Source organism: Muscardinus avellanarius (genome assembly GCF_963383645.1).
Source record: "Muscardinus avellanarius genome assembly, chromosome: 11".
Classification (NCBI taxonomy): Eukaryota; Metazoa; Chordata; class Mammalia; order Rodentia; family Gliridae; genus Muscardinus; species Muscardinus avellanarius.
The window spans coordinates 18,190,860-18,205,057 of NC_137797.1; the positions used below are offsets into that span (position 1 = coordinate 18,190,860).

At 42.6% G+C, this 14,198-nt stretch overlaps 1 protein-coding gene across 1 annotated transcript in view; it reads left to right on the forward strand.

Moving 5' to 3' along the window:
- ALDH1L2 (aldehyde dehydrogenase 1 family member L2) overlaps positions 1-14,198 on the forward strand; it is a gene marked incomplete at both ends in the record, with an annotated part of 57,127 nt that overhangs the window by 5,429 nt on the left and 37,500 nt on the right. Inside the window, 6 exons of the mRNA XM_080705065.1 lie at positions 217-361; positions 3,067-3,301; positions 6,513-6,682; positions 9,625-9,722; positions 9,913-10,002; positions 12,728-12,862. Coding sequence (XP_080561191.1) covers positions 217-361; positions 3,067-3,301; positions 6,513-6,682; positions 9,625-9,722; positions 9,913-10,002; positions 12,728-12,862 — 873 coding nt within the window. The remainder of the gene's footprint in view (positions 1-216; positions 362-3,066; positions 3,302-6,512; positions 6,683-9,624; positions 9,723-9,912; positions 10,003-12,727; positions 12,863-14,198) is intronic.

A 14,198-nucleotide genomic window follows, 5' to 3' on the forward strand; every position in this document is an offset into this window, starting at 1 on the left:
TTAAAACAGGAAAATAATCAATTCCTTGGGTGTGAAAAGCATTTTTGTTACCACGTATATGTAATATAATTTGAGTTGACCATTGTGTTGATAGTTTTATAGCTCTTTCAGCCTTTCAGAGTCCCTCCAGAAGTCATCTCGTATGATGAAAAAAGTGTTTATTATCCAGTGTCTTCTATCCATGTTTAGGTCTGTCATCACCAAATTGTTTTACAGATTCACTTCAAAAACAAGCTGAAGTTGGCACTTATCGGCCAGAGCCTCTTTGGACAGGAAGTCTACAGCCACCTCCGTAAAGAAGGTCACCGTGTTGTGGGGGTGTTCACAGTTCCAGACAAGGATGGAAAAGCAGACCCACTGGGTGAGCACATCCGGGGGCCAAGAACTCTCAGACCCGGGCCGGTGACCACAGCTGATGTGGCTGCTTTGCATTCCTTGGAAGCCACATACCCTCTGTGATCTCAACACTGTCATGACAGGGCTTCTGGGTATTCTACAGCCCCAGCTGAGTCCGTGTTCCAGCAAGCAAGCAGGGAAAAGGGACAGCGGAAAACAGACCCAGAAGTTGCAAATATTTCCTCTGTTTATACCCAATTGTTGGAACTTAGCCAGAGCCCAAATCTATTAGCAGAAGAGGCTGAGAAAGAGAGAATTTATTTGGGCTGGCTCTACATCCAGCTCACTTAGGAAAATCCATTGCTAAAGCATGAGGAGAGACTACTAACAGCTTCTGCCATGTATATGGATTTCAGAATTGCAAGCATGTGACTTGTAGACCTCCTTTCAGAATGAATCCTGAGACCTGAGCTCCTTCTTGGTTTCTGGACCCCAGGTCAGGACCACCTTCCTATTGGCAATGATCAATTGGACTCTTTTTTTCTTTGCAGTACTGGGGATAGAACTCAGGGGCATTCTACCTCCAAGCTACACTCCCAGCCTTATTTTTTGTTCTTTATTTTGAAACAGGGTCTCACTGAGTTGCAAAGAGCCTCACTAAGCAGCAGAGGCTGTCTGCCTCAGGGCTGGGGCTCTAGCTCAGTGGTCGAATGCCCCTGGCTTCAATCCCCAGTACCGTAACAATGAACAAAAACAAATAAGTAACAAAGAAAATAATTTGGAGGGTTGCTGAAGATTAGACCTAGGCGAATTCTACCTCCAAGCTACACCCCCAGCCCTTTTTATTTTTTATTTTTGAAACAAATTCTAGCTAAATTTGCTGAGGCTGGCCTCAAACCTGAATCCTCCTTTCTCAGCCTCCCAACAATCTATACACTGAGATTACAGGTATACAGAACTGTACTCAGCAATTTAGAAAAAAGGACCGAGGGGTGTAGTTCAGTGGTGGCACACCCCTGGGTTCAATTTCTAGTGTTACAAAATAAGTAAATAAACTAAAAAAAAGGGATGGGGATGGAGCTCAGTGGTAGAGTACCCTTGGGTTCAATCCTTCGTACTGAAAAACTATACATATGTATATGTAAATATTTTTGTTAATATACTAATACTATATAGTATACTATAAGCATATAACAATAAATGCTAGTATTCATTTACAATATATAAATGCATATACTAAAAGACATAGAATGTAATAAAAGTGACATTTGACTGTGACAAGTGGCATTACATTGTCTGTGCTGTGGGCGGCAATTCCGTTCTCCCTGGAGCCTGGCTGGAGTCCTTGGTGTGAGAAGGCTCAGGAAGGAGTCCTTGACCTCTTTCAGGCTGGCCAAACCCCATGGAGAGCTGAGGGCAGACTCTCCATTTTTAGCTCCTCTTCTCCACCAGCATATGTGTTTGGTGAATCTGGGATGAGGAACTAGATGAACTCAGGTCACAGGCCTTAGTGCTTGATGTTTGGGGACTCGCCTATTTAGCAGAGAGATGTGTTGGGCTCTACAGTTGGTCCTGTGTGGTGAAGGAAGAGGGTCGGGATTTTCCAACCGTGCTAGCGGCTGAGCATGTTTGATGGGGGGTGGTGAAGTACTGGCGCTGGGCTACAAATCAAAAGCTACATTCTTTAGAGGACTGTATTCGTCTTAAAGGAACCATTTTCAATCTAAAAAAGAAAAGGCTTCCATTGAGATCTCAAAATATAGCCAGGCGTGATGGCGCACGCTTATAATCCCAGCATTCGGGAGGCTGAGACCGGAGGATCGCGGTTCGCGGAAAGCTTCAGCTACTTAGTGAGCCCCTCCGCAACTTAGTGAGACCCTGTTTCAAAACAAGGAATAAAAAATAGGGCAGGGGGTTTAGCTCAGAGGTCGAATGCCTCTGAGTTCTATCACCAGACCTGCAAAAAAATTTTTTTTTCAAAATATAGCCAGGCATGGTGGCATACACTTGTAATCCCAGCATTTGTGAGGCTGAGACAGGAAGATCCCAGGTTTGTGGACAGCCTCAGCTACTCAGCTACTTAGTGAGGCCCTTTGCAACTCAGTGAGACCCTGTTTCAAAATAAAGAATAAAAAAATAGGGCTGGGGCTGTAGCTCAGAGGTAGAATGCCCCTGGGTTCTATCCCCAGTAACACACACACACACACACACACACACACACACACACACACACAGATCTCAAAATATTATCTAGCCACAAGCTTTTAAATTAAAATATATTATGCTTACAATATATAGATAATGTCACATTAGAAAAAATGGATGAAGCATGATACAATTATACTATGTCAAATTCTGCTCACAATCTAAATGGTTTTTACTTTATTTATTTATTTATTTATTTTGGTGGTACTGGGAGTGGAACCCAGAGGCTTTCTACCTCTGGGCTATACTCTCAGACCTTTTTTTAAAAATATTTTATTTGGAAACAGGGTCTCACTAAGTTACTGAGAGCCTCACTAAGTAGCCGAAGCTGGCTTCGAACCCGTGCGATCCTCCTGTCTCAGCCTCCCAAGCACGGGGATTACAAGCGTGCGCCACCACGCCCGGCTACCATGTTTATTTGAAAATGCTTCATGAAACTGTAAAATTACAGTGTCTAAATGAATAGCAATATAAAACTATAGGCACTTTTTAAAAATGAAAATCATCTTTGTTTTTCATGCTCAGCTTTGGCTGCAGAGAAAGACGGGACCCCTGTGTTCAAGTTCCCAAGATGGAGAGTTAAGGGCAAGACCCTCAAGGAGGTTGCGGAGGCCTACAGGTCCGTGGGCGCTGAGCTAAATGTGCTGCCCTTCTGCACGCAGTTCATCCCCATGGATGTAATTGATAACCCGAAGCACGGCTCCATCATCTACCACCCCTCCATCCTGCCCAGGCACAGAGGAGCCTCTGCTATCAACTGGTGAGTTTTCTTTCTTTTCTTTCTTCCTTTCATCCTTTTTTCCTTTCCTTTCCTTTTATTTTCCTTTCTTCCTTCCTTTCTTTCTTTCTTTCTTTCTTTCTTTCTTTCTTTCTCTCTTTCCTTCTTGCTTCCTTGCTTTCTACCTACTCTAAGCTACACCCTTGGAAACGGGGTCTCACTAAGTTGTGGAGGGCCTCGCTAAATTTTTGAGGCTGGCTTTAAACCTGCAATCCGTAGCCAGGCCTGGTGGCACACGCTGATAATCCCAGTACTGGGGAGGCTGAGACATGAAGATCAGAGACTCAAGGGCAGCCTCAGCAAGTAGTGAGACTCTCATCAACCTAGCAAGACCCTGTTTCAAACTAAAAATAAAATAGGGCTGGCAGTTTAGCACAGAGGTAGAATACCCCTGGGTTCAATCTCCAGAACCACAAAATTAAAGCCAGACATGTTGGCACACACTTGTAATCCCAGCATGTGGGAAAATGAGACAGGAGGATCGTGGTTTGTGAAGAGCCTCAGCTACTTATTAGTAAGGCCCTCTACAACTCAGTGAGACCCTGTTTCAAAAGAAAGAATAAAAAACAGGGATAGGATGTTGTTCTGAAGGAGAACGCCCCTGGGTTCCACCCCCAGAACCACACACACACACACACACACACACACACACACACACACACACACTGCAATCCTTCCATCTCAGCCTCCCAAGTACTGGGATTACAAGCGCACACCACAACGCCTGGCAACTGGTGAGATTTTCTGAGGAACAGAGATGATGAACCTATTTTTATTGCACAATGTCTTTGTTTAAACCTAAATGATAAAGAAACAAGCTATGCATGAACAGTAGTGAAGTCCTAAGTGATCGCTTCTATTGCATGGACTCCCCTGAGAGCTAGACAACCTACCTGAACCCAGACAGCATCACCCCAAGAGGAGTCTATGGAATCTATTAGCTCCAGTGACTGCAGCTGGGTCGTCAGTGAAGGTTCTATGGTCAAATCGATTTGTTTTATGCCGGGCTTCTTTATCAGAGGACTTCTTTGAGTGTTTGATATATGTGTCTTAGTGTAAACGTCATACTTCGAGTACATGGAGTTCCCAAATGTATTTGACCACAGAACTTTCTCTGCATACAGAATCTCAAGTTCGTTTCAGAAAATATTGACTTACCTAAAATTATCTTCTTCATTGTCCATCTTCCTCTGTTTGACTTTAAGCTTCTTGAGGAAGGAATTTTGTCTAACATTGTTATTGCTGTTTCAAGAACAGTGCCCAGTACACTATAAATCTCTGTTACCATAGGTATACTATGCTGTGAGTTGAGATGGTCTGCCCCACCATTTTTTCCCCTTTTCTGCTTTGCCTGCACATCTTTCTGATATTTTTCAGCGTCACATTATCAATTAGGTAGAAAATTGGCCGGGCGTGGTGGCGCACGCTTGTAATCCCTGCGCTTGGGAGGCGGAGACAGGAGGATTGCACAGGTTTGAAGCCAGCCACGCTGACTTAAGAGACCCTGTTTCTAAATAAAAATATAAAATAGGTCTGGGAGTGTAACCCAGAAGTAGAAGGGCTTCCAGGAACCCCAGTACCACCGAAAAAAAAAATTAGGTAGAAAATTAATACGTATGGTTTATTTATTTATTTATTTATTTATTTTTTATTTTTGGTGATACTGGGGTTCCTGGAAGCCCTTCTACCTCCGGGCTACACTCCCAGACCTATTTTTGCATTTTTATTTGGAAACAGGGTCTCCTAAGCCAGCGCGCAGGGCTAGCTTCGAACCTGCGCGATCCTCCTGTCTCTGCCTCCCAAGCACGGGGATTACAAGCATGCGCCACCACGCCCGGTAATACGTATGGTTTAAATGTGACAAAAATATTTCATTACACTTAAGTTTGATTACATGAATTGGTTTTTCTTTTGTTCTTTATTTTACTTTACTTTATGCGGTACTGGAGATATTGAACCCAGGGCCATTCTACCTCTGTACCATATACTCTTCGCTAAGTAGCTGAGATTGGCTATGAACCTGTTTCTGAAAAAAGAGAATTCACTAGGTTGCTAAGAGTCTCACTATGTTCTTGAGGTTGCCCTCAAACATATGATCCTCCTGCCTCAGCCTCCCAAGTACTTGTTTTCCTCTTATTAATAATACGCTTGAAGCCAGAAAAATAAGCTGGGCATGGTGGCACACACCTGTAATCCCAGTCCTTGGGAGGCTGAGACAGGAGGATCATAGGTTTGAGGGCAACTTCAAAAACACTAATTATTTCCTCAATATTTCTACTTCTCTGTATTACCTTACTTTCTGTTACGTGTTCATGAGTGTTTATCCAAATATCAAGATTATTGTATGTATTTAAGCTCTCCTAGGGCCAAACTAAGTTTTTCTCTTAGGGTAAACATTATAAAGCACAAAATACAACAGATGAATTAATCAGCTGATTTTAATATCATTCATAGAGACAATCTAGAGCTAATTCTTTTTTTTGTGGTACTGGGGTTCTTAGAAGCCCTTCTACCTCTGGGCTACACTCCAAGACATATATATATATATATATATATATATATATATATATATATATATATATATATATTTTTTTTTGAAACAGGGTCTCTTAAACCAGTGCAGCTGGCTTTGAACCTGCGCAATCTTCCTGTCTCTGCCTCCCAAGCGCGGGGATTACAAGCCTGTGCCACCACGCCCAGCCTAGAGCTAATTCTAAACCTAAGTGAATTTTACATCTCAGTTATACAGCTCAAATAATAATCAGTTTTCCTTTGCACATTATACTGAGTATCTTCTGTTTTTTTTTTTTTTTTTCATTCTTATTCTGCCTAATGCAAGGTCAAGTGAAATGTAGGAGTTGGACCCAAGTGGACAAATTGCTTGACCCTGAAGTAGAAAGATGGTACCTGGGAGTGGTAATGGTGGACTGTAATGCCTTTTTGAATCCACTACAAGTCATTACTGTTAGGTTGACAAGAAAGACTGCAGACATGAGGATGCATAAGCTAGCAGTGACATTAGGTATTGCTTTCTATACGCCTTGACATCTCCCAGATCTGTGGCTAATTTCTCAAAGTCCCTTTATTCACTCTCTGCTTTTCCACTGTAACTACCTCATTCTTTGATATCATTAATTACTTGCTTAATGAGACAGTTAACCAGCATTTTAAGTTGGAACTCTTCTTTTCACAGGACTCTGATTATGGGAGATAAGAAAGCTGGGTTCTCAGTCTTCTGGGCTGATGATGGTTTAGATACAGGACCCATCCTTCTTCAGAGGTCCTGTGATGTTCAACCCAACGACACAGTGGACACACTGTATAATCGATTCCTCTTTCCTGAAGGAATCAAGGCCATGGTCAGTATGTTTATGCCATCAACAAGAATTCAGTAAACCTTTAAAGTTTGGGGAATACTTTTCTTAAGAACTTTCCATATGAATTTTCACTAAAAACAAAATTGGATTTCATGTTTAGCAATAGGGTGGCAATACTTAGGGTGAAAATACGAGCTTAAAATGTCTTAGTCTAGCTGGGCGTGGTGGCGCACCCTTGTAATCCCAGTACTTGGGAGGCTGAGACAAGAGGATTGCAGTTTGAAGGCAGCCTCAGCAAGTAGTAAGACTCTTAACAACCTAAGAGACATTGTTTCAAAATAAAAATAAATAGGGCTGGGGGGTGTAGCTCAGAGGTAGAATGCCTCTGGATTTGACCCCCAGTTCTGAAAAATAAGTAAATGAATAAATTAATAAACAAACAAGCAAACAAACAGTAATAAATGTCTTAGTGTAGGATGCTGACTTGTTCTTTTTAGAGCAGCAATAAAAAGAATGAAAGAACAATTAAACTGCCCCATTTCTTTTGCAAATACTTGACTCTCTAGTGCTGTTTATAATGACTAATTGTAAAGAAGTACACAGACTCTTAAGACATTTTGCTACATATTTTTTACTTCTTCGTTAGCTTTCCATGGCTGTGACAAAATACCTGAGGGGAAAAAAGGAGGAGGTTGGGTGTGGTAGCACATACCTATAATCTCAGTACTTAAGAGGCTGAGACAGGAGGTTGAGCTGAGGCCAGCCTCAGAAACTTAGGGAGACCCTGTTTCAAACAGCAAAAATGAATAGGGCTGGAGATGCAGCTTAGAGGCAGAATGCCCCTGGGTTTAATCCCCAGTACCACAAAAACAAAACAAAGCAAAACAAAATAAAATAAAATAATGTAAAATAAAATGAGGAAAGATTCATTTAGCTCATGGTTCAGAGGCTGCAGTCCATGCTTACTTGGCTCTGTTGCTCTGGGCCTGTGGCGAGGCAGAACATCATGGGAAGGGGACCTTGGTGGAACAAAGCTGCCCACCTCGTGGCAGCCAGGAAGCAGAGAAAAAGAGGAAGACGTCAATGTTCAAAGATCCCTTTCAAGGGCCCACTCCCAGTGATCTATTTCCTCCTAGTAGGCTTCCTTTTCTAAAGGCTCCACCTCCTCCCCACAACACCAGTGAATGGGAACCCAGCCTTCAACACATGAGCCTTTGGGGACATTTAAGATCCAAACCATAACAGCTTCCTTTAAAGGTATTTTGCATTAGATCATATAACAGGGTGAAATTTGGTGTTGCTTTATTTACTTATATTTTCTCTACATAAAAATCCAAAGCACGTATACCAGGAAGTAAAACTATTAGCCTGCAAACACATTGAAATACTCAGCAAGTAATTTCTATGTCATGTATTTTCTTTCCAGAGTTTGGTAGTAGACGTACCAGGTTATATCAAGTAATAGCCATTGATTCAGAAGGGAGGGCCATAATGCTTTGTCTCAGTTACTCATTAAGAGAGTGAGGCTTGGTGTCAGAAACACCTGTCTTCAAGTTCACACTCCACCACCTATAGAAGGGCGCTTTGTTGTATGACAACAGGCAAGCCACTTAAAACCTCTTTAGCCTTGGTTTACTCATTTATAAAATGTGGACTGTACTGCCTGACTTATGAGGTTGTTGTGAAAATTAAATGCCATTATTTTTGTAAAACTAAAAATGATAATTGCAATCACAATGGCATTTGCATGAGCTCAGACACTATGCCTGATGGTATTACAGATAGGAGTGTGGGAATGAGCTGTACACTTGTCTGTGTTCTCAGGTCACTCCCATCGTACATTCTTGGGCAGGTTGCCTAGTGGTTGTAAGTTCTTAGAAAGAGACTGGAGAATATGAGTTTACATTGGCCTCCCAGGAAAGGGAAGAGCTTTCAACTCAAGGCAAACATAAATGTGGCAAGGGAGAGAATGGAAGGCACATCCCAAAGACAACCAGATTCATGGATGCATTTTAACTTTATTTAATCCCACATATCCTAAGCTAGAAAGCAAGTTGAATTCATTAAATACAACAATGTAACATTTTCCTAGATTCATCATGATGAGTTCAACAATCTACAATGACTTATTTTATAATTATAGTCCTAAAATTTCCACTGAAGCTGGGCATGGTGGCACATGCTTGTAATCCCAGCATTTGGGAGGCTGAGACAGGAGGATCATGGTTTGCGGACAGCCTCAGCTACTACTTAATGAGGCGCTTTGAAACTTAGTGAGACCCTGTTTCAAGATAAAGAATAAAAACTAGGGCTGGGGGTGTAGCTCAGAGGCAGAATACCCCTGGGTTTCGTCCCCAGTACCACAAAATAAATATATATATTTATAAATATATATATAAATATATAAATATATATGTTTATATATTTATATATTTATATGTATTTATATATAAATAAATAAAAATAAATAAATATATATATATTTTTCCACTGAATCACCAAGGAGAGGTTGAAGTTTGCTTAAACTTGGGAATGAGTGTGTGTGTGTGTGTGTGTGTGTGTGTGTGTGTGTGTGTAGTGCTGGGGATCGAAACCAGGAACTTACATGTGCTAAACATACCACTGGGCTACACCACCAGCCCCAAGGGAGTCATTTTTGAATGCAGTCTTGATATTGGCAGTGGACACATGGATGCAAATCCACTTCTAACACCTATAGTCTGCTTTTGTGATCTGGAGCTAGTTGTTTAACTTTTCCTTAAATCCCAATTTCCTCATTCATCTTGCAGAATTTGCGTGACGTTTTCAAGGGAATTATCAACCATGCTCCATGTGCTTGGCACATAGCTGGACGTGAAAAATAATAGCAGTTATCATCATAGTCTGGCTCTCTGAACAAACTCATATGTAGTAATTCTGTTAAATACCCACTTCACTATGCATCACTGGGCTGTGTGTGACACAGGTGATGTTTTTGGCTTTAGGTAGAAGCTGTTCAACTCATAGCTGATGGAAAAGCTCCTCGTGTTCCCCAGCCCGAAGAAGGAGCAACATACGAAGGTATCCAGAGAAAGGAAAATGCTGAGGTATTTCAATCACCTCTATCATGCATCTCAAAGTTCATGGACCTGTACTTTTGAGTATTCCCAAGGTACTATTTACTGGCCAAAAAGTAGATCTTCAAGCCGGACTTCCCCACCCCTGCCCACTTCTGCCACCGATAAAGAGAAATGCTTCTGTTACTTTGAGACTGACAGGCTTTGTCTTGTTTCCTAGATTTCTTGGGATCAGTCCGCAGAAGCTTTACATAACTGGATTCGAGGCCACGATAAAGTCCCTGGAGCCTGGACAGAGATAAATGGACAAGTATGTTCTAGGGACCATATTTTCTTTGTAAGAGGTGCTGCAAAGAAGTCTAGGCTTTTTGTGGTTCTTCCCTGTGATTCCCTTCCCCATCTTTCATGGCTTTCTGTCAGAGAAAGCAGAGAAGTGAAAAAGCATCACCAATGCAGTAAGAGAACCAAGGCTCAGACTCCAGGGTATTGGAAAGGGCTTCCTAGAAAAGCTGCTGCTTTGCTAGAGCTTCGAGAAGAGTTAGCCAGGTGGAGAACAAGACGAGAGGCGAAGCTCTAGAAATAGCAGCATCTGTACCTGCTTTAAAAGGACTTTAGGGCCAGGCATGGCAGCCCATGCCTTTGATCCCAGAACTTGGTAGGCTAGGACAGGAGGATCACATGTTAGAGGCTAATTCAGCAACTTAGCAAGATCTTGTTTCAAACAATAAATAAATAAAAGGGCTGAGAGTGTAGCTCAGAGGTAGAATGCCCCTAGGTTCAATTCCTAGCACCCACCCCCCCAAAAAAATGACTTTAGTGCTAGGGCTATAGCTCAGAGCTAGAGCACATGCCTAGCGTTTGCAAATGCCTTGGTGTGATCCCCAGTTGCTGGAAAAAATAAAAATGAATTTAAAGGAGGATTTGATGAAATTAGATCACTGGGTGCGAGGAGGAGAATAAGTAGAGACGAGGCCAGAGGCGAGTCCTGGTCTCAGCTTTCTCTTCTAGGAAGCTTCCCGACCTCATGTGTCCAGCCAGATGGGGTCTGAAGTCCCTCCTCTCTGTGCCAACCATGCTCCTCCTACCTCTGACATAGCATATTTTACACTGTAAGGACCTCTGTATTTATCAATCTGTTCCACTAGACTATGAACTCCTTAAGAGTCAGAGCTTTATATTATGGTCTTGATAAGGCCGTTACTTAGGCAAGATTCCTAATGCCTATGAGATCTGATATGCATATGCGTAGAATATGGGATTAATGAGTGAGCAAGGAGAAAGTTTAATGTGGTGAAGAGTGTGAAATCTCTCTCCAGATTATTTCCATTAAAATGCCAACTCTGCCATTATTCAGTGTACAGCTGTGGTTGGATTACTAAAGCCATCGGGTATCTTGGTTTCCTCACCATAAAATGGGATTAATACTGCCTCCCAGCTGGCCAAATGGTAGCACATGCCCATAAGCCCAGTGAGGCTGAGACAGGAGGATCACAGGTTTGAGGCCATCTTTAGTAATTTAGGGAGACCCTTAGCAACTTAGCAAGACACTAGCTCAAAATAAAAAAATAAAATAGAATTGAGGATGTAGCTTGAAGGTAGAAGGTCCCTGGGTTCAGTCCCCAATACCAAAATAATAATAACAACAACAACGCTGCCTCCCTTATACATTATGGGTTATTGTGAAGATTAGATGAGTCGATGCATGTTAATTCATGTAAGCACTTGGTCTAGCACAGAGTGCCATTTAGTAAGTGCTATTATAGCTGGTTCAATAAATGCTATCATCACTTCAGAAATGATAGCCAAGAGTGGCAGAATCATGATAGCAAGTTGTTAGCATCGGTTGCTCTTGGCTACTGTCTGGATTGAGTCTTATTTTTCATGAACTGATCCACAAACACCCTGCACAACTGCCGCTTCTCACACTGCGCCGTGGGTCCGCATCTCCCCTCATAGACACTGCCCCAGTCACCTCCTCACACATTCCGTCTTTGGGCTGTCAAAGCTGACCTTTTTATCTCATCCATCTGTGTGTGTGTGTGTGTGTGTGTGTGTGTGTGTGTGTGTGTGTGTGTGTCTGGCCATTGAACCCAGGAACATACCCAAGCTTGGTCACTCTATTATCTATCTATCTACCTATCATGTATTTATTTATATTGTGATACTAGGGATTGAACTCAAGACACTTCTACTTCTTTTTTTTTTTTGGTGGTACTGGGGTTCCTGGAAGCCCTTCTACCTCCGGGATACACTCCCACGGGCTACACTCCCAGACCTATTTTATATTTTTTATTTGGAAACAGGGTCTCCTAAGCCAGCGCATGCGCCTGGCTCCGAACCAGCGCGATCCTCCTGTCTCCGCCTCCCAAGCGCGGGGATTACAAGCGTGCGCCACCACGCCCGGCAGAGACTTCTACTTCTGAGCTACGTACCCAGCTTTTTTGAAACAGGGTCTCACTAGGTTGCTGAGAGTCTCTGTATGTTGCTGAGGCTGTTCTTGAATCTGCAGTACTAGGTCCCAAATATTGGGATTACAGGAATGTATCACCAGGCCTGGCTTTTACCATTAGACAATTTTAATACATTATGAATGTGTATTCATATAACTTGGATATGGGGCATTTAACAAACTCCTTGACCATATATTTGCAGACTTTCTCTGTCTATTTTTTGAGATACTGTGGACTGAACCCAGCGACTCTTTACCACTGAGCTTCATCCCCATCTTTTTAGAATTTTTTATTTTGAGGAAGGATCTCATTAAGCTGCCTAGGCTGGCCTTGAATTTGCTATCTCTTGCTTCAGCCTCCCAAATAGCTGGGATTACAGGTATGTACCACCACACCCGGCTTATGCAAGCTCATAGACATATAATATGCAAAAAATTGTGTCTGGATTTTATCACAGATGATGATATGAACGCCAGCATTTATTTATTTATTTATTTATTTATTTATTTATTATTTTGCAAGGAGCAATGCTTGCAAAACAGCTTACTTTCTGATTTGACAGCCTGGGTTTGATCTCTTTATTAGATGGTCACTTTCTATGGCTCGTCTTTACTGAGCAGCTCTGCGCCTCCTGGGGAACCACTGGAGATTAAAGGTGCCAAGAAGCCTGGTCTTGTTACCAAAAACGGACTTGTTCTTTTCGGCAATGATGGAAAAGCCGTGAGTGTTCAGTATGGTTGCCTTCGAAGTAACTGGTTTCTTTCTATAACTCCAGGTATTAAGGGAATAGATGTCACAAGGCCACGGGGATGTGGGAGGCTCAGATGCCTGCACCCCATTTCTCTCTGGCTGTGAGCTGCCTCTCTATGCCCTGAGGAGGTCAGGCTCTCAGAACGGCCCACACACCTGCATGATCTGTGATGCAGCTGGAAGACCCTGGAACTTAGGGGGAAAGGATGTGAGTCCTGGCTCGACCACTGACTGGTCTGGAGCAGGGTGGTTCGCTCCTCTGCATCTCAGGTGCTAAACACACCCCTTAAGAGAGTGGGCTTTTGCATCCAGGTAGTTCCAGGTCCTAAAATCAGCTCTGTAACTTACTACCTGGATGTCATGGGGCACGTTATTTGCCTGTATTAAGCCTCCATTTCTGCATCAGTAAAATGGGCATCTGCCTCCATCCGAATTCCTGAGATTAACAGAGACATTTCTGCACCTGTGCAGGACACAGAGCGAGCTTGCAGGCGACGCAAGCAGAGTTGTAGTTAGAGGTGACATCGGTTGTTCTTATAGATTTCAGTCCCGGTAGCTACATCCAAATGCCAGCTTTCCTGAGCTTACTGTCTCTTTTGAGATGTATCTGCCCTAGGCTTGCTTGTCTTTCTCCTGTCTGCTGCCACTATTAAAATGCTATTTCAGTCCTTTTTGATATAATGGAGAGTATTATTTATTTATTTACGCAGTACTAGAGATGGAACCCATGGGCCTTCTACCTCTGGTCTATTTATTTTATTTATTTATTTATTTATTTGCTGTACTGGGGGTAGAAACTAGGGACATTCTACCTCCAATCTACACGCCCAGCCCTATTTCTTTTTTCATTCTTTATTTTGAAACAGGGTCTCACTGAGTTGCAGAGGCCTCACTAAGTAGCTGAGGCTATTTGCAAACCATGAATCTCCTGTCTCAGCCTCCCAAATGCTGGGATTACAAGTGTGTGCCATCATGCCCAGCTATTTTTTAAATTTGGAAACAAGGTCTCACTAAGTTGCTGAGAGCCTTACTAAGTTGCTGCAGCTGGTAGCAAACCTGTGATCCTCCTGTCTCAGCCTCCCAAGTACTGGTATTACAAGTGCACACCACCATGCCCAGCTGGAAAGTACTTTAAATCTGTTTTGTTTGTATTTTCCAACTAAACTTGTCTTTAGAACTGGGCATGGTGGTGCACACTTGTAATCCCAGCATTTGGGAAGCTGAGACAGGAGGATCCGAGTTCGAGGCCAGCCTCATCTACTTAGTGTGGCCTTCTGCAACTTAGTGAGACCCTATTTCAAAAGAA